The sequence below is a fragment of the Uloborus diversus genome, chromosome 2, assembly GCF_026930045.1.
Source record: "Uloborus diversus isolate 005 chromosome 2, Udiv.v.3.1, whole genome shotgun sequence".
Lineage (NCBI taxonomy): Eukaryota > Metazoa > Arthropoda > Arachnida > Araneae > Uloboridae > Uloborus > Uloborus diversus.
In genome coordinates this window covers 95,930,925-95,952,491 of record NC_072732.1, presented here as the reverse complement: position 1 = coordinate 95,952,491, position 21,567 = coordinate 95,930,925, and the positions used below count along the sequence as shown (strand labels likewise).

The window sequence follows — 21,567 nt, the reverse complement described above, 5'->3', positions numbered from 1 at the left end:
TTTTTTTTAATTGTCAGGTTTTCTACAGAATTCTAAAAATAATAATAATAAGTAGTTCTATTTTCATATCTTGTTGTTGGTTCCCTAAATGCACATATGATTAAATTTTTACGGAAAAACGAGCTGAAGCGTACGTTTTATATAACACAATTTACAAAACAATTTGTCAAGTATCCCTGTAGATTTTTTTTTTTTTTTAAGTAATTCATGGATAGAGCATGGATAGTTTTTACTATATAGAGTACTTCAATATGCTAAAAAATTAGACAATAAGCCTCACATACATTTAATACTCAACTATTATAATACAAAAATAGTTTTATTTCAAATCACAAATATTTTGAATTGTAACAAATACATAAAGTGAATTCCAAAAATTTAACAAAGTAAAAAAAAATTCATTTCAAAAATTAAAGGAATTTTTTTCACATAACATTTATGGTCAAGGATAGTTTTTCCTATATAGTGCACTTCAAAACGCTAGAAATTAGACACTAAAGCATCACATACACTTAAAAGTATTACAATACAAAAATAGTTTTATTTCAAATTACAAATATTTTAGAGTGTATATCAGTTTAAAACAAATGATAAAAATGCATTATAAAAATTTAACAACATAAAATATCAAAGTTGTATTTCAAAAATTAAAGGCACTTGTTTAACAAAACTCTCATGGTATAAAGAAGAATAAATATTTTTAAAAAAATAAAGAAATTGCATAATTTCAAGTTGAAACACAAATAAATTTTCATACAAATACAACATTTAAAATATCTATAATTAATAAACAAGATATAAAGATTTTACAACAAAAATATTTTGATACAACATTTTTCGTTTTTAACTAGATTAACAAATAGATCTCTAAAATTCAATATTGAAGATAAAACAAAATAACATGTGATGGCAAAAATTAACATAACATAATTATTAAATCATTAAAATGTATTCTGTTCCAGAATCCCCCATACCTGTGATTCAACCAGCTGGAAGGGCCTTGACAACAGCCCTGTGCTTTTATTCACATTAGAAGCTGAGTATCCCCTGATTCACCATCCATACAGGTATTAATTTAGAATAGGAAAAAAGACAGTAAAAACTCCATTCAACTTTAAGATAAGCAAAGCACATTCAAATGCATCCATTCAGTTAAAATTACTTTGCAGAGGCATGCTTTTGAAAAAATTACACTCCTTTTCATTCTCTACAGTTAAACATAAAAGATAATTTGGTTTCATCAGCTAAAATGTGATGTAATAATACAATCATTAATTGCATCATACATATATATTTATATTCAAATAAAGGAACATAGCTTACAATCATATGGGGGGGGGGGGGGATATTTACAAAATTAAATAGCCAGTTATCTGGTCTTTTTTCGAATGTCTTTTGCTCATAAGCTCATTTATTATCCTAGTCTTCCATTCATCCTAGAATAATCTTGCATTGAAAAATGTGTCCCCTGTTAGCCTGTCAAACATGTGTTTGTGATTTTTATTTCATAGTTTCCAGCATTAATTTTTAATATTTACATTTTAAAAAAGTTTTTCTTGAATTGAGAGTCCTTTGAAAGTTCCTGGGGAGTGAGAGAGAAACAAAACCAACAGACAGACATATAATTTCAATCATGAATTTATTTGAAAACATTTGAGTGTACGATGACTTTTCTGGCGTATTATTTCTCTGTCTCTTCGTTTTTTGACCCACTTCAAAAAGAAGATTGGTCAATATTTTGAAAAAAAACTACAGGGTTTTATTTAGAATGACATAGGAATGATGTGAAAAAATATTGGACTTCATATTCGAATTCTGTTTTGAGTTATTTTTGTTTTACTAAAAAATTTCAAAGTGTACGAACACTTTTGGGAGCCACTGTATGTTCACTATTAAAATAATAATAATAAAAAACATGAACAACACACATAAAAGACATTTTTGATTTCTTAATAAGTTACATTAATCTATTTATTAAAAATAATTAAAAAAGGTGTTTATAGAACATTCGAAAAAATTCATTTTTAGTTCCTCTTTTTAATAAAATGATTGAAAAATATTTTAACAAGCATATGCATATATTTATGCCAAGACTTGAAAAAGAGCATACTATTTAGTCAATAATCTTATACAGAATTTTTTGCAAGAAAGCTCTCAATTTTTCTGTTTTACTACATGGGTCTGCATACTTAAATACAATAAATTGGCGTTTTACGGCAATTTCTAACTTCAATTATAAAGAATACAGACCCTTATACCCAACAAATATTTCATCTGCTTTTGTAGGATTTGTTTGGATATGAATCACAGTTGTGTAATATCAGGAAAAAATGCAGAACTGGAAACTTCATTTACTATAGAATTGATAGTTGGAAGTAAGTTTATAATTGTCCATATGAGTCTTTTCACGAACACTAAATAATTTATCAATTCCTTTTCTTTATTCTGGATTTTCTGTTATGTTGCTACTTGTGCAATTATCAGTTTCCTCAGAAAAAACAACAGAGTCATTAGCGGATAACTGGCACCGAAGTAATGATATGAGAGGCACGGGAGCTTTACCATCAAATGTATAGTCATTTCTTGCAGTTTCATTTTCATTGTTCACACATGCTTGATTAGTTGAAAGCTGATTTTGGCAATAGTCAGAAGTATCGGAAGAGTCACTAGTGGCCAAACTTTCACTGCTAAAAAAGATTTGGTTCAAGAAATTAATAAAAACGAACTTGAAAATTCATCATTAAAAAAAGTGTCTATTTTAGTAGAATACACGGATGCATGTTATATTTTGAAACAAAAGATAAGAAATTATCCTCTTTTTGTAATAGATTTTAAAACATCAAGGACCAACTGAAAATAGCACATTGTTATTCAATAGTCACATCTGCCTCAGAATTAGAAAGTCCTGAATGAGTATTCTAGCATTACAGTTATTGCTTTGAAAAATATAGAAATGAAGTTGTTGTTCTGATATGCAAACTAACTCTCAATGAATTACTTGGTATGAGCTTTCCTAGTTTTCTTCTATTGAATATGCAAAAATACGAGGGCTACCTTTAGAAGTCTGCCAGAAAGATTCATTTTCTTTAACATACTCTTACAAACACTGGTTGCTTCCATTTGCAGATGGTTTGAGTGGGGTCGTTTATCAGCATTACTTCTAACATATATAGCAAGTACAATACACTCCTGGTTAACAGGCTTCCGATTGATGGAGGTTGGTTAATCAAAGTTGAGATCTTTGCTTAAACCGGCCATAATTAATTTAGTTATGAAACTCAAAAAAAGCAAATAGTCTAATAACAAAAGGGTTGCTTTTGTGGTTCATGACAACAATAACAGCATTGATCGTAACATGACCTCTAATTATACCACTTAAGAAGGAGCAAATGCATTAATGCATTAAAAGAGATAGTAATATGCTATGTGGGCATCAGCTTCCTCCACTAATGTGAGGATTTAAAATAAAAATTAAAAAATGCCTGGATTTTTTCATCAAGCTGTCAGACCTTCAGCAGAGAAAACATTAGTGAGTTTTTCTAACATTTTTCATAATGGTAAGTAAAAAACTTAGCTTTTTATATAATTTCTCTTACTTAGGAAATGCTTATTTTAATTATTGCTTTTAAATTGTTTAAGATAATTAAATGCTCTTTAATTGTTTATACAATTTTAAAAAATGCATTCATCAATCATCTATATATTTCCTTCATGTCATTCCCACTAAACCAGAATTTTGCTCAGTCCAACAAGCTGATTACTCTTGGGCCCAGTTCAGGCGGTTAATAGAGAGTGTACCGTACTGTAAAATCAGCGAATGTCAAGTGATCCAGAAAGCCAGTAATGCAAAAAAAAAAAAAAAAAAGACTAAAAAAGGATTGTCAGAAACACAGACATACACTTCAAGTTTTAAGGAATGAAATACTCATTTGCTCAAATGAAGTCCTGCAAATTAGCTTTCATCAACTGATATGGGAAAAATTAAAGTATTTTGTTCAAAGCCTAAGGGGAAAAGATATCCTATTACCACAATTGCAATACAAAACTAGCAATGAATGTGTATGGTAACAAGTGCGTGAGGTGGGAAACTCAATAGGCAGAGTTAGACGTAAGGTGGCTATATGTTGTTTGTCAGGAGCTTGGGTGAGAGATGTAAATAGGGTTGCTGAAAAGAAGGGGGTATTTAATAAAGAGGATGTAGTTACTTTGTGGGTGGGAACTAACGATGTAGGCCATAGTAACAACGATGAGTTTACAAAGGAATGGGATTCCCTGTTGGACAAAGCAACCAACTGTTTGGCAAATGTCCAAGTGGTTGGTTTGCTTCCCAGGTATGAAGTGCATAGGAGTTGGTTAAACCAACGGGCTAGGTGTATGAACTTGGTACTCAAGGAAATTTGCGTTAAGCTTAGTATCAGGTTTAGTGATGTGTGGAGTAAATGTAAACGTGATTGGATTGCTAGGGATGGCCTGCATCTGAGCTCTACAGGGGTCAAAATGGTTAGTGGTTTGGTTTTAGAGGCTTCAGAATCAAAAAACTAAGTTGGAATGGGGGGCATGGTTTAAGGAGCAGAATTCGAAAGGGTACTAACTATTGGGATTTTGGTAGAAACGGAAATAGGGTGGCTAAAAAGAGAAAAGATTTTAATAGTTGGGATTCAAATAATCATGCAGCATTAAATAAAAGTAAGATGGGTTTACTTAAGGTTTTTTATACAAATGCTCGTAGTATTAGGAGCAAGATGGAAGAATTGAAAAGCATAATTATAGATGAGAGGTTGGATATTATTGGAGTTACCGAGACATGGGCTACCGAAAGTGATGATGATTTATTACCTATTGCTGGGTATAATTTGTTTAGACAAGGTAGAGTAGGTAAAAGAGGTGGTGGGGTTTTATTTTATGTCAGAGACACTCTAATTTGCAATGAATTGGTAATTAATGATAAACCTAATGAGATTGATATGATTTGGCTGGAGTTGATGAGTAATAAGGGCAAAAAATTCCGTTTCGGGAACATTTATAGGTCATCCAACTTAAGCCAGGGTCAAGACGAACAGATGTTTAGTATTATTAGTGACATTTCTAGCAAGGGGTCAGTCATCATAATGGGAGATTTTAATTTTCCAGGAATTGATTGGAATAATTTTTACCATAGTAATAGCAGAGAAGAGGAATTTTTGAAAGTAATTGGTGATTGTTTCTTAGATCAAATTGTAACTCAGGGTACTTGACAGGACTCGATTTTGGATCTAGTTTTCTGCGACATGGACGGCTCAGTTCAGGGGTTATGTGTATGGGAACACATTGGAGGCAGTTTCCATAACGGTATTAGGTTTGGGATTAAATTTGATATGCACAAAGTAGATAATTTTAGGTTTGTGCCCAATTTCAGAAATACTGACTTTGTGGCACTTAGGCAGAGTTTGAAAGCAGTTTTTTCTTCCGGATTGGACAATAGCGATGTGAATCTTCAGTGGGCAGAGTTTAAGGAAAATCTAGCGAATACGGTTGGGGATCATGTTCCTTTTAGGAGAAAGGGTGTCAACACTAAAATTTGGCCAATGTGGTTCTCCAGGAAAACTAAAGACGCTCTAAATTACAAGCAAGCTGCTTTTCATAGGTTTAGAGAAACAGGTCACAGTGCAGATAGGCTCCAATATTGTAAGGCAAGGTGTAAATTTAAGTATTTGGTACGGATTCAGAAAAGAGAGTTAGAGCAAAGACTGGCAGATAACATAAACAGGAATCCCAAGAGGTTTTTTGCATACGCTAATTCGGGGAAAGTTCAAAATAGTCATATTGGGCCACTGGTTGATGAGCACGGAATTTTAATTCAGGACGATAGTGATATTGCTAATGTTCTTAATAACTTTTTTTCAAGTGTTTTTAACAATAACTGTATCTCAACAGTTGACACCAACAAGACACAAGCTATAGTACAGCTTGAGGACTTTGTATTTTCCAGGGATGACGTTTTACTTCATTTGAAAAAAATTAAAGAGAATAAGGCTCCGGGACCAGATAATATTTATCCAAAAATTTTAGTTGAATGTGCAGAGGAATTAGCAGATGTAATTGCAAACATTTTCAATGCTTCTTATAATTCGGGGACAGTGATAGAGGACTGGAAGTTGGCTGACATTACACCGCTCTTCAAGAAAGGGTCTAAAGGGAGTGCGGGAAATTATAGACCTGCGAGTCTAACTTTGGTGGTTTGCAAAATTTTTGAAACATTGATGAAAATTAAGATAGTAAATTTTCTAGAGACTAATAATCTATTGACTAGTTTTCAGTACGGTTTCAGGAAAGGTAAATCTTGTGCAACTGATTTATTACAATTCTATGACAAAGTTACCATGGCTTTGGACAATAAGAAGCCTGTAGATGTTGTTTACATTGATTTTCAAAAAGCTTTCGATAAGGTACCGCATGTTGCTCTACTTAGCAAATTAGCTGATATAGGAATAGGAGGGAAAACTTTCATTTGGGTAAAAAACTAGCTGATCGGAAGGAAACAAAGAGTAGTTGTAAGGGGAAATTATTCTAATTGGAGTGAGGTCTTAAGCGGGGTTCCTCAAGGACCAGTGTTAGGGCCTGTTTTGTTCATTGTCTTTATGAACGATATTCACAAAAATATTTCTGGGAACATGAATTGTTTTGCTGATGATGTCAAAGTTATGGCGACTGTAGAAAATGAAGAACGAGCAAATCAGCTGCAAGAGGATCTAGATCATATTATGGAGTGGGCTGATAAATGGGGTATGGCTGTTAATGTTGGGAAATGTCAAGTGCTACATTTAGGGCATGGAAATAAATGTACAAGTTATTATTTGCAAGTTTCAGTCATTAGTCAGGCAGACAAAGTTACTGATCTGGGGGTCTTAATAAGTCAGGATTTAAAGTTTAGCCAACAGTGCAGCATTGCTAGCAACAAAGTCAAAAGATGCTTGGGTTTATCAATAGATCTATTTCAAACAAATCTAAAGAAGTTCTTCTGCCCTCATATAGAAGTTTGGTAAGACCTCATTTGGAGTATGCTGTTCAGTTTTGGTTTCCTTATCTTAAGAAAGACATTAATGTATTGGAAAGGGTTCAAAGGCTGGCTAAAAGGCTAATAAGTGGACTTTCCTACTTGGATTATGATTCCAGACTCAGAAGGTTTAAAATGTACAGTCTTGAGCAAAGAAGAGACCGAGGGGACATGATTCAGCTGTTTAAATTTATTAAAACGAAAGATGTTACGGGGTTGAAGTTTAGCACTGAAAACAGGACAAGGGGTCATTGTTTTAAGCTATTTAAATCTCAGGCTAACATGGATATTAGGAAAAATTATTATTTTAGCAGGGTAGTGGAACCTTGGAACAGCTTACCGGAAGAGGTGGTAGTGAGCAAGGGAGTAGACAGTTTTAAGAGGGCCATTGATCTTCACTGGGGATTGTAAACTGACTAGGACCAGTCTAGCTGGGCCCAGAGCCTGTTGCTGGTCGTCACTTTTGTATTTGTATAAGTGAAGTCTTATAAAGATAAAAGAATCCTTAAGGTCAGTAGATTTACGCAAAAATTTCACAGCGATTACCAATACAATGAAATATTTTTTTCAATGAAATATATGTTCAGTCCTGTTTTAGTTGCCATAAATTGCTTGAATTCAATTACACAAAATTCCGGTTACTATGAACGAATTCTGTTGAAGTCCATTCTAATAAGGTTTAACGGTATTATAAACCTTTCATACAAACAAAAGTTTTGAGATGCTTGGATTTGTTTTTGAAAAAAAAGACATAACCAGTTGAGACTATTTTGAAGGAGCTGTAGTAAATACTGACAGTAAAATCTACTTTTTTTTTTTTTTGGTGTTTGGACCCAAATGAAAAATTAAATCAAATGGTTTAAACTTTGATTTGAAAAACAATATAAATGGTTTAAAACTTTAAAAGTATGGTTTAAAGGTAACTGTATGTTAGATAAATAAATACCTTTGTGCTGAATAGTAAAGTCAGACCAAACAACGTAAGTAGAAGCACAAATTTGTAAATTACAGCAGACACGTGTTTCGGCGTTACAGGGAACGCCTTTTTCAATGCAAAAATAATGAGCTTATGGATGAAAAGACATCCGACAAAAGCCAAGAGCAGATAAGCAAGCAGCTTAAAAGATAAAAACAGCGGATTAGCCAAACACCAATGACAAAGTTATAAACCGATCAGGAACCAATAGGAATGCAAGCAAAGGTCAGGAGCTTTCGCTTAGGTACGAACCCAGAAAGAAAGAATTCAATTGGACAAGGATTAAGCCGAAGCTTAAACAAACAGAAAAGAAATTGTCAGTAACCGTGAACCACAAGAAAGGAAAAGCAGAATGGAAAACCATGAAATAAGATAAACAGAAACAAAAAATATTCGAAAAAAGGAAAAATAAAGATAAATAGAAGAAAATTGGGGGGGGGGGGGTGTCAATCAAGACAAAAAGGCAAAAATAAACAAAGGAAGATAGATAAAAATGAGTGGGGGAAAAAAAGGGGGGGGGGAATGGGGAAAGGACAGTATTAAAGATATTGGAGCCAAATGTTAGAAAAATATGGAACTGCACTAAGATCGTTAACTAAGTTAGAACTGTTCCTCAAAATATGAAAGGATTCCCAAAAGTCAAGATCTGATGAATTGGGGCATTTTTGGATAATCTGAAAAGAGTTAAAATCAAAAGAGTGATTCGAATCCCAACAATGTTGAGCAATACTAGACTTATTTAATTGTTGTTTTTTCACATAATTTTGATGCTCTTTCAAGCGAATTTTTAAAGCACGCCGAGTCTGTCCAATATAGGCAAGTTTACAACTACAATTAATTCTATAAATTCCACAACAATTAAGAGGGTGAATAGGATCTTTAAGAGAAGAGAATGAAAGTTTATTAATAGGAGAGAACACCACCTGGAATTGGAAACGTTTTAGAATCTTAGCAACCTGATAGCTTACAGATGGAAAGAATGGCAAAACAACCAAATTCTTTCTGATGAAGGTTCGGTTAAGAACATTAGTTTGGGATTTATTTGAAAGTTTTTTATAAATGGAATCAATCAAAGTTGGCGGATAGTCTCTATCAATTGCCACAGCTTTAAGATAATTAAGTTCCACTTTAAGAAGTTCCGACGAAGAACAAATATTAATTGCGCGATAAACAAAAGAATTGAAAGCAGAATATTTTTGATTTGGAGGATGAGACGATAGTCTATGAGGAGGTAAAGAGACAGCAAAAGGTTTGCGATAAACAGTAGTTTCGAAACCAATTTCTGTACGAGAAACAAGTACATCAAGAAATGAAATGCAATTATTCCGTTCTTTCTCACAAGAAAGCTGAATATGAGGATCAATGGAGTTTAAAATAGATAAAACCTCATCACTCTCAAACTGATTCTGGTTCATTAGAACAAAACAATCATCAACATACCGAACATAAAATTGGAACTGCAGTTTTTGGAACAGCTTAACCTCAAAATAATGCATGTAAATATCACTAAGAATGGGGCTACGTGGGTTACCCATAGCCAGACCATCTAACATAATATAAAAATTCCCATTAAAAACAAAAGAACATTGTTTAAGACAAGTACGGGTAAGGAAAATTAATTCCTCAATTTCCGTATTGGTGAAATGAAATTCAGAAAGTCTTCTACGAAGGCATAACAATGAACCCTCGACGGGAACGTTCGTAAATAAAGAGTTAACATCAAAAGAAGCCATAAAAGAATTATTTGGAACGAAACTATGAATTTTTTTAACAAACTCAACAGAATTTTTAATGGTAAATAAATTGTGACTCCTAAGGGGAGAAAACACAGAGACTAAATATTTTGCAAGTTTGTACGAAGCCGTACCAATATTGGAAACAATCGGCCTGAAAGGAATACCAGCTTTATGCACCTTAGGTAAAGCATAAAATCTAGCACAATTAGCAATAGATGGAACAACAGAGCGTTTAACATTTGAAGGAATAGACTGAACAGACTTAACAGCAGATGCAATAGTTTTTAACTCTTTATCACTAGGATCTTTAGAAATTTCAGCATATGGCCCAGAAGAAATCAAATCATTAGTTTTATCAACATAAGATGATTTGTCAAGAACAACAATTTGGCCACCCTTGTCAGCTTTGGTAACAACCAGATCAGAATTCGAAACTAAGTCTTTAACAGAACGGCTAACAGTATTAGCAAATACAGGTTTAGAAATTTTCGAGTTAAAGTCAATATTAGAAGCTATAAAAATTCATAGTTTCGTTCCAAATAATTCTTTTATGGCTTCTTTTGATGTTAACTCTTTATTTACGAACGTTCCCGTCGAGGGTTCATTGTTATGCCTTCGTAGAAGACTTTCTGAATTTCATTTCACCAATACGGAAATTGAGGATTTAATTTTCCTTACCCGTACTTGTCTTAAACAATGTTCTTTTGTTTTTAATGGGAATTTTTATATTATGTTAGATGGTCTGGCTATGGGTAACCCACTTAGCCCCATTCTTAGTGATATTTACATGCATTATTTTGAGGTTAAGCTGTTCCAAAAACTGCAGTTCCAATTTTATGTTCGGTATGTTGATGATTGTTTTTGTTCTAATGAACCAGAATCAGTTTGAGAGTGATGAGGTTTTATCTATTTTAAACTCCATTGATCCTCATATTCAGTTTTCTTGTGAGAAAGAACGGAATAATTGCATTTCATTTCTTGATGTACTTGTTTCTCGTACAGAAATTGGTTTCGAAACTACTGTTTATCGCAAACCTTTTGCTGTCTCTTTACCTCCTCATAGACTATCGTCTCATCCTCCAAATCAAAAATATTCTGCTTTCAATTCTTTTGTTTATCGCGCAATTAATATTTGTTCTTCGTCGGAACTTCTTAAAGTGGAACTTAATTATCTTAAAGCTGTGGCAATTGATAGAGACTATCCGCCAACTTTGATTGATTCCATTTATAAAAAACTTTCAAATAAATCCCAAACTAATGTTCTTAACCGAACCTTCATCAGAAAGAATTTGGTTGTTTTGCCATTCTTTCCATCTGTAAGCTATCAGGTTGCTAAGATTCTAAAACGTTTCCAATTCCAGGTGGTGTTCTCTCCTATTAATAAACTTTCATTCTCTTCTCTTAAAGATCCTATTCACCCTCTTAATTGTTGTGGAATTTATAGAATTAATTGTAGTTGTAAACTTGCCTATATTGGACAGACTCGGCGTGCTTTAAAAATTCGCTTGAAAGAGCATCAAAATTATGTGAAAAAACAACAATTAAATAAGTCTAGTATTGCTCAACATTGTTGGGATTCGAATCACTCTTTTGATTTTAACTCTTTTCAGATTATCCAAAAATGCCCCAATTCATCAGATCTTGACTTTTGGGAATCCTTTCATATTTTGAGGAACAGTTCTAACTTAGTTAACGATCTTAGTGCAGTTCCATATTTTTCTAACATTTGGCTCCAATATCTTTAATACTGTCCTTTCCCCATTCCCCCCCCCCCCCCTTTTTTTCCCCCACTCATTTTTATCTATCTTCCTTTGTTTATTTTTGCCTTTTTGTCTTGATTGACACCCCCCCCCCCCAATTTTCTTCTATTTATCTTTATTTTTCCTTTTTTCGAATATTTTTTGTTTCTGTTTATCTTATTTCATGGTTTTCCATTCTGCTTTTCCTTTCTTGCGGTTCACGGTTACTGACAATTTCTTTTCTGTTTGTTTAAGCTTCGGCTTAATCCTTGTCCAATTGAATTCTTTCTTTCTGGGTTCGTACCTAAGCGAAAGCTCCTGACCTTTGCTTGCATTCCTATTGGTTCCTGATCGGTTTATAACTTTGTCATTGGTGTTTGGCTAATCCGCTGTTTTTATCTTTTAAGCTGCTTGCTTATCTGCTCTTGGCTTTTGTCGGATGTCTTTTCATCCATAAGCTCATTATTTTTGCATTGAAAAAGGCGTTCCCTGTAACGCCGAAACACGTGTCTGCTGTAATTTACAAATTTGTGCTTCTACTTACGTTGTTTGGTCTGACTTAACTGTATGTTAGTTAAACAAAACTTTTTCTTAAATCCTCACCCCCCCCCCCCCCCCAAAAAAAAGATGCAAAAAATGACCATACAAAAAACCCAGCATTAATAAAACATTTTTTAGCCAAAATATATTTGCTCATGAAATGAGATTGATGAAAACAATGATGTTAAATTATACAGGAAACGGCAATGAATTTTTCTTTGCAATAGTGTTAATCTCAAAAGACATTCACAACAAACACTGTAGTGATGATTGACATAAGGCGCTATATTATTTAATTTGATAAAACAATTGCATTAAAACATAAAACGGTCAATGGAATAAAAATTAAGTCAGTTTTTTTTTACCTGATTGCAGATGAATTACTATTAACACAGTCTAAATCTTTTGATTTTTCTACTCTGACAGGAGTTTCACTGACATCATTTTGCTGTAATGTCGCAGGGAATTTGCTGTTAGTTGAAGCACTACTGGCGTTATTTTGCAGGTCATAAAACACTTGAAGTTCCAGGGGAGTCAAATTATTTTTTAAAGAAGTTCCTCTATCATTAGACATGCCTAAATTTAATTTAAAAATTAATGCATTGATTTTCAGTTACAGTGGTAGATTGAAAATAAATATAACTTAGCAGTTAATAAGAAAATAAAGTTCAAAAATACTAACGCCTGATCTTATCCATTACTGATATCTCTGCCTTTATTTTCTCAAAGCGATCTAAAACCTGAAGGGAGAAAAATGCAATTGTAAGAAAATGTTTGTTACACACTTTCATAAAAACAAAACAAGATGCATCTTACATGAGAATGAGAGAAACAAAAACCCCATGTGAATCAGCAAAACATGCCAGAAATTTACTATATTTTTTTTTTCAATTGTGAAATTGGAGTGAATAAACTGTCGAGTACTTTATTTATGATTCTTTACCAACACCATCATATAAAGGTTGGAACTTCAATAGTTGCTACAATTTATTTACCTCTAATATAAGAGTGATGCATATCACTAAAGATTAGACCTTCAATATTGTCACCAGCATTATATAATACCTGTTCCTAACAAAGTGGAAGTCCTAAGACTCCTGTAACAGTGCCTGTTCTGTTGATAGTTTGAATGGAGCGTTCTACTGCTGCAAGAATTTTTGGAACAGTTCTAAAGCAAATTAGGTGGTTACTTCATCTTAGGAATTAAATCAAAGCCACAAAGGTTTATGTCCTGGACTTTGACTTAATTCCTAAGATGAGAAAACCACTTTGCAGCATTTGCTTCAGAACTGTTCTAAAAATTCTTGTAGCAGTAGACCACTCCATTTGAACTATCAGAAACAGAACAAGTGCCGTTGCAGGTGTTCTACAACTTCCACATTGTAGGAAATGGGTTGTAAACAATGCTGGTGACTCTACTAAAAGGCGGTAAAACTTGTGGTTCGCATGACTTGCGCTTTAGATGTAAAGAAATAGTTGTTACTATTTAAGTTCGAATCCTCATACAAAGCACAGAAAAACGGGCAAAACGTTCCAATTAGGATCCATAGAAAACTGTAACACCAGAATTTGCCGCTAAGTGTATTTGTTTTCTGAAGATAGCTGGAACTTGCTATGTGACACATTAAAGCAGAAAAATCATGAATGAACTGGAGACAACATAAAACCGCAGGGAACAAAATTTTGATCGCAAGTTTATCAAAAAATATTTATGTTTCTGCAATTTTTGACTTCAGTCTTTTCTGGAACAAAACTTATACTTTCAAATGCAAACGATTAGATTTGTTACTTTCTTTATAGCTCCTTCAAGATTTAGTAATGACAAAAATACATTGTTGAACAACAATATTGCAAGTGTAAATCAATATTGAAAAATTATTTTCAAAAGAAAACAGGGTAAAAGGTATTTATTTTTAAAAAATTTACACAGTTTATTTCATGCACTTTTTAATTATATTTAGTGATTTTTTAATGGAGCTGATGAAAATCTACAACAAATGGCTTACATGTATGTATTTATGCATTCATTTTGATAATAATTTAGTGATTTAATGAGAACGTTTTAATCATCTACTTTCAGGACAACTTTTACGTCATTGTGAGCAAAAACTATAAAGAGCAATTGTAGGTGTATTTGCACATTTAAAATAGGTATAAGAAAAGCAAAAGCTTTTAAAGTACCTGGATTATTTGCTAAGTTTTAAAAGTCCTCGATATTAAGCATACATCTTTACTGTACCGTAGAAGAGAAATCAATCTTTTTTAAAGAGATGTTAAAGATTTGATATAATGAGATTTTTATGCAAAATGGCTTAACTTGATTAACTTGATTTTTAATTATTGATAGTAAACTTGGTACTAAGTTAATTAGCATTTGATATTTAAAATTTGCAAATAAAAGTTAGAGATTGATTGGTTAAATCAAAGAGAGGTTAATACAAAGAATAATTCAATTTTTGATGTAAAAAATTACTGATGCATAAATTTTTCATTACCAATATTCTTTTATCCTACCTTTTGCCAACAATAAAAAAGTTTGTCCTGCCCAAATTGGCAACAGTGCAGATTAAGCACTAAAAAACTTCTTAAAATCACAGTAAAACCCTTACACAAATTTATATACAATAAAAACATTACTCTATTAATATGTAATTACTTCACCTCTTGCATTGGAGGTCTTTTTTTCTTGTCAAACTTGCTACACACATGTCCTATTTGTATTAATTCACCAAACCACACCATTTTCTCCTCACCAGCTTTTATATCTCTTAGATTGTCTAGCCGACCAGATTCTCGATACAGTTCCACGTAATCAACCTAAAACAGTATTTAAAGAATTGTTACAAAAAAAACATAATCAATTTTAATAACTGCATACCCTCATATATATTGTCGATAAAACAACGAATGGGCACATCTCAAAAAAATCAAAAAGTAAGTTATGACCACCACAGAAATGTCCAAAGTTGATTTTATTATGGTACGAATGGGCGTATCTCTGCAATAACTAGTAAAAAAGTTATAGTCTGGTGATAGTTCTCAAGCGATACAATAAAATGGAAATCTTTAAATCGGTTTTCTGCAAAATGCTTAAAAGTGAGATACGCCCATTCGTCATTTTAGCGACGATATAATAGCCAATGATTGAGTAACGATTCTGACCTCATCAACAATGAAACTCCCGCCACGGCTTGATAATTTGATAATATGTTTAACAAGCAGGAAAAGGCTTTATTGTGATGAGGCTGAGCTGGATCCGGTATCTTAACTGTTTTACTGGTAAGACTCCTTTTAGGAGAATGAAGAAACGAAAAAGGTGTCAACGATGAACACTATCTATTGAGTTTAGGGTTAATCCACTAGAGTTAAGGCTAAAATTTCAACTATAAAAATATCAACAAACAGGCAATTGCTTCGTTCAAATGTAGAAGCAATTTTCACCCATCATATCTTGACGGGCAATTTTCTAGCATAAAAATAATAATAATAAAGCAAAATTTTGTTACTCTCGAATCATTTATAGGAATTATTGCATTCACTAACACTCCCCCCCCCCCCCCCCAAAAAAAAGGTTAGGACAGTAAACAGATAAATTGTTTTCAGATTTTAACTTTGGAAGCTGCATCATGCATGAACTGCTAATTGCAGAAGGGAAACACATTTTGAAATGCTAATGTTTTAAAGTAGAACTAAAGACTGTTTAACTCAGCATTTTAAAAGTATACTAAGAATTTGATGCCAGTGTTAAAAACAAACAAAATATGAAAAAGAGAAACACTTTTAACTAACAATCATTGTCAAGTAAATTATGATAAAATCCTATTTGTAGATTACTTTTTAATTCACATATTGCGATTCTCCCCTCTTGTTTTCTCCCCCCCCCCCTCTTTTCTTTTTTTTCATGTGCCTTGATACAATTCTATTTTACTATTATACATCAATGTTGCTTACAAAAGTAAGTTACAGAATTTTTGAAAAAAATTCCAATACCAGGCGTTTTGCTTCACCTCTCTTCTGATCAAATGGCCTTAATCCAGTTGCAATTTCCAGTAAAAACCTGAAATACAATTAAATTTCAAATACTTTGATAAAATTTTGGAAACTAAAATGCTAATAAAAAATTGACATATCTTTCCACTTTGCAAGAATATGTTTATTGCACTAACACATAAACAATTACATAAGTTTGATTTGAAGAGAGAAGCTAAAATAAATTTAGCTCTTTCTCTTCATACTTTGTGCAAATATGAAGTAGAACTCGGGGTTTTGAAGAATAAAATACATTTTAAACTTATAGAACAAACTTCTCAGTGTCTTTAGTGAATTATATCTTTTTATTAATCAGTTAATGATTTATACTCTTTTTTTATCATTTAATATGTGAAGAAGTTCACTTAAACTAAAAGGACAAAAGTAATAAGCAATGTAATGATGAGGAAAATATTTCAGTCTAATGAAGACAATCTTCAGTTACTTTTTTTATTTTTAACAGAATTCTTTAATCATGTGTTGCATTTATTTATCTTCTAACCTACTTGATTGAGCTTTTTCTTTAGTTAAGGGGATATTGTACCAAGGGCGCCCATATGCAAAATTTTAAAGGGGGGGGGGGTGAAAAATTTCCCAAATGATTTAGCAGAATATTTTCCCCATGGAAACTGATTTCAGTACAGATTAGAGACATTAAAGTTTGACATTTTTAATATCTTATTCATTAATGGCTGGAAAAGAAATTTTCATACATTTTGCAAAGAAAAAAAGCACTAAAAGCAAGAAAGTTCTTATTTCTAGGGCGGCTTGAGCCCCCCCCTTGCCCCCCTATATGGGCGCCCTTGTATTGTACTGTAACAAATGAAAATTTGCATAAAAGGTTCACAATGAAACAAAATCTTTTTTCACCAACCTAATATTAAAAAAAAAACAATAAGATTAACAATTCATTTGCTTTTGTTTTAGCATCTTGAAATTTACAACAAAAACTAGTTTTCATTTGTATAAATAACTATTTTTTGAAGCTATAGACTAACTGTGAGAAAAGATTGAGGTTTTGATAAGGAGTTTTTTTCCCTATTTTGCAGTATATACAATGATGGTCAATATTTTTCGTACAACAAAAATACTATTGTTTTGCTATGATGTTTTTTCTACTTTGTGCCAATGCACAATTATTACCAACTTTCCCCATAATTCTGAATGAGGCATCAGCATAAAATGTTCGAAAATATACTGAATCAAATAAAATATGTTTTACTTACAATACCATAGCTATAGATGTCGACTTGAGGTGACAAATGTCTCTGTCTTAAGTATTCAGGAGGTAAGTAACACTGTGTCCCATGAACACTAGAAACTTTGACATGAGTTACATCACACCCAGGTCCTTCTCTTGTCAATCCAAAATCTCCAATTTTAGCATCCATGTTAGCATCCAAAAGAATATTAGCACTAGAATGTTCATTTAAATATGCAAATGAGAAAGGGGAGGCAATTTTGAAAATTCAATGATACTAAGAAAGAAATTCACAGAAATAAACAGAGTGTCAACAACTTGAAAACCAATTTCTTGAATTTTTAGTGATCTTTCAAAAGTATCATTGTCTATATAGGATAATGATACTAATAAAACTGAGAAATACTTCAGGCAATACAATGATTTTTACAAATATTATCAATTTTTTTGGCTAAATATACTTAAATACTTTAGATAACGACGTTGATTAATTATTTTTTCTGCTTATATCAAAGTTTTTGGATGCTGCCAAACTGCTGTAAACGTTCTGTAACATCTTTTTTTTTTCATTCATTAACTTGAAATCTACTCCACTCATCTTGAAGTTTCAAGCAGTTATTTTAATATTTACTGTCACGATTTTATTTATTTATTTTTTATTATTATTTTTCCCCCATTTTTAGTAGCAGAACCAACCATTTGACCTTCAAAATCTGAGAAAATTCTTATCAGCAATTTTTTTTTCTCCTTTAATAGTTTAGGATATTAAAGAGGGGAGTTTAATTGACAGATCACCACCTCTTTTGCCAAGAGCAAGAGCTGAAATGTGCTGATTGCTATTTAACATCTTCTTAGTTGTTATTAAAAGATAAGTTCATCTTAATTAATTAAATAATGAATAAATTGTTATTTCTGAGCTATTGGGTCTGAATATGTTACCAAGGCAGTTAGATCCTCTTGGTTGCATTAGAGCAACTCTGGCATGCCATTAGTCATGTATTGGAAAAGGTAACTTTTGCAAGAAAACTTGATTGTTTATGTACTGAAATGAATTTCAAACGGCACATAAATTCGCACTAGATATTGAATAAATCAAGTTGATTTGAATGTTTTGCCTTTTTGTTTCTTTTTCACATCCAAGAATAACGCAAACTTTGATGCTCTACATTTTTTCCCCACTCAGTGTTGGGCTTTTATAGTTGATTAATGTGTATTGAAATAATAATAATGCAAAATATACAACACCTTTTAATGTCACCATGCACGAGAGGTTTTTCTGGTGCAGTGTGTAAGTAGTTCAAACCTTTTGTAGTGCATTCTGCAATATGACTTCTTTGAGACCATGTGAGAGGAGGAGTTTTATTCTAATGAAAATAAATTGATAATCAGGAGAAAATATTTATAAAAATAATTAAAATATTACATTCCATACAAAGAAAATCTGTAACAAAAATAGTAAAATGATTATTTAAAGTACTGATAATTTGTTAAGTTAACCAGCAGATCATATAATTTAAATCAATGTGATAAAATAATGTGCAATATTCCTTTTCTGTAAACTTTTATTCATTGTCTTCTTATTATTATCATCAAGATGGTAAAAAGCCTATTTTTATGAAAATAGTGGAATTATTTTTATTTAAATCCTTTTCAAGTTGATTTCCTGCTGAAATTCTTTGATTGTCTCCTCAAGTATCAAATTTAATGGAGCCTAACTGTAACATAATGTTGCAGCTTAAAACTACTAATGTAGTGCTAAAATCTACTCATTGCTAGGTTAGTCCTTGTTAAATTATAAGTCCCCCAAAAATAAACTTCATAGAAATAGCGCAAAAAATAAAGTCTATTAATTAAAAATCATTAAAAAAATAATCAAAAGAAAACTAAATTCAAAACAGAATATAAACAAAAAATCGGCAAGATTCTTCTTCAACCAGGTTCCGCTATCATAGGGTGAATTAATGATATTTAAAATTATAACTTAGCTATTTAAATCAATGACTTATAGAGGGAAAAGTATGGTAGCATTACATATTTTAGTTAGCGATCTTTTTTTTATCCCCTGCACATGTTAACTTCTCTCCAGTGGAACTTTTATTTCTTTAGATATTTAATTACAAAAAATTCTTCCCAATGCCATGGATGTCGCTTGCAATCATTGATTAATGATGCAGTTTAATTATGTCTGAATTTCTACAAATTTTTTTTCAGATTAATTATAAAACATCAAACACAAAGCACCAATGTTAACAAAATACAAATCTTAAAACATTGATGATTAAAACAGTTACATTAATGGTACAACAAAAAATAAATAAATAAACAAACAAAAATAAATTTTAAGTACAAACCTTACACAACAATCTATCTTCTAATGATCCATTAACCATTAACTGATAAACTAAACAAGGAAATGTGCCATCTAAAGAAACAGCATATAATGGTAATATATGATCGAAGCGGCAACTAAAGGAGAAAAGGGAAAAAATAAAATTAAAATGGAGGGGGGGAAAAAACTAAAATGTGATAAACAAATACCAGAACACAGATTTTTTTTGAACAACACAGAGATCAGCAATACACTCACTGCATGAATTTTATCAACTCACATTGTAAAATATTGAAACGAACAATTTAAAAACAATAAGATCGGTGGCTAAAAATTTCATTATCAACTTTAAGTAAATATTTTTAAAATAAGGAAATCGCAAAGAATAATAAAAAATTGGGAGAAATAAATCATAAAGTGGGAGAGAGGGAGATTTGGCAAAAAAAATGGAGGGCAACTTTGAACTGAATCAAATAGTTATGAATTTTTGACAATCGACATTGTTGCTAAAAATTGAAAGAAATTCTCTTCCCATTGGCAAACTTTTTTGATAAGCTTTTAAAAATGAGCCTCCGTTTTTCATTTTAGACTGCAGGGCGGCGTAAATGTCCAGCAATTTTCAGTTTTTGGGGTAGAACGTAGAAATTATTGACATCCAACGAGCAATTTTGACAAGTTTTTAAAAACAAAACTTTTGGTTTTTTAATTTTTGGTGCACCCTGGACCAAAATCAGCAAATCTCAGCTTTTGGAGCAGAATATAGCAAGTTTTCAAAATTGGAGCAGTTTGGCATAATTGGAGCAAATGTTTTACCCCTGATAACATTGAAACAGTCACAGATTTTTGTTTTAAAAACGAAAAGAACTAAACATGCTATGAAATACAAAGCAAAATCAACGTAGGCAGTGCACAAATCAAATTTCTGCATGAAAGTTTATGTTTTAATGCTTTGTTAGTCTCTTGCTAGATTCAAATAGTCAGAAAGCTACCAAAGCCTTTGAGAAACCATGGGTAAAAAAAGGGCAGAAGAGGGGGAGAAAGAAAGACAGAAAAAGAAGTAAGAATAAAATGTAGTACATTTGAACTAAATCTTTGACAGCAATAAAAGTTAAAAAGTTGATGAATATCAGATCTGTAGCAAAGTAAAAGAATTTTTTTGAAACTAATTAGCTGCAATGTAATAATCAAATCACAGTTTAAATCGATAATGGATCTGAACTTGCACTTTTATTCCTGTCTTGGAAGTTTAAAATATTACTTTTTTAACATTTTATTCTTTTTTTTTTTTTTTTTTTTTGACATTTCACTCTCAGCAACTCTCTCTCTCTCTAATGAAATAGCAATAGCATTCTTCCTACAAAGAGTTTGTACTCAAACATGAAGATGCAAAGCGGATTAGAAACATATTACACATAGGAATAGACTTTGGAAATATTCTGTGCAATTGATGCAGTTAAAAAGAGCATTTTACAAAAACTCAAAACAAAGAAAGAAAAAAAGAAGAGATAAATTGAAAAATTAACAAAATAAAATTGTAAAAAATACAAGATTTTAAAACTTCAAGGAACTTGCTACCATATACTATTAACTAAAACCTATTTTGAAATATGAACTTCACGAATAAATGAAGCAAACTCGGTATTTTTCCTTACCGTTTTAAGACGTTAAGTTCATTTAGTGACTGCTTAAAACTCACTACATGCTGTGAAGCTTCATCAGAACTATTTCTCTGAAAAAGAAACAGTATTTATTCAAATGTAAAAAAATAGGAAGGGGGGGGGGGCGAAATTTATCATGAAAGAATGGAAGAGATGGAAACATTAATTCTAGTTAAATATTTATGAAATGAGCTTAAAAAGTGATATTTGCAATCAATGCATAAAAAACATACAGATAGAATTTAAAATTCTGGCTCAGTTCATAATGAAATTAATAAAGAACTTTTTACTCTATTATTTTCACAACCTTATCTACCTCAACTACT

The 21,567-nt window shown here is 31.9% G+C and overlaps 1 protein-coding gene across 1 annotated transcript in view; it reads right to left on the bottom strand.

Annotated features, from left to right (window-relative positions):
* Nucleotides 1-309: 309 nt before the first annotated feature.
* Nucleotides 310-21,567, bottom strand: part of LOC129217183 (uncharacterized) — a 55,631-nt gene continuing 34,373 nt past the window's right edge. The window contains exons 7-15 of the mRNA XM_054851446.1: nt 21,236-21,312; nt 19,606-19,720; nt 18,500-18,618; nt 17,279-17,469; nt 16,015-16,079; nt 14,686-14,841; nt 12,707-12,764; nt 12,390-12,600; nt 310-2,687 (exon numbers count right to left, since the gene is read on the bottom strand). Coding sequence (XP_054707421.1) covers nt 2,441-2,687; nt 12,390-12,600; nt 12,707-12,764; nt 14,686-14,841; nt 16,015-16,079; nt 17,279-17,469; nt 18,500-18,618; nt 19,606-19,720; nt 21,236-21,312 — 1,239 coding nt within the window. The 3' untranslated portion in view covers nt 310-2,440. The remainder of the gene's footprint in view (nt 2,688-12,389; nt 12,601-12,706; nt 12,765-14,685; nt 14,842-16,014; nt 16,080-17,278; nt 17,470-18,499; nt 18,619-19,605; nt 19,721-21,235; nt 21,313-21,567) is intronic.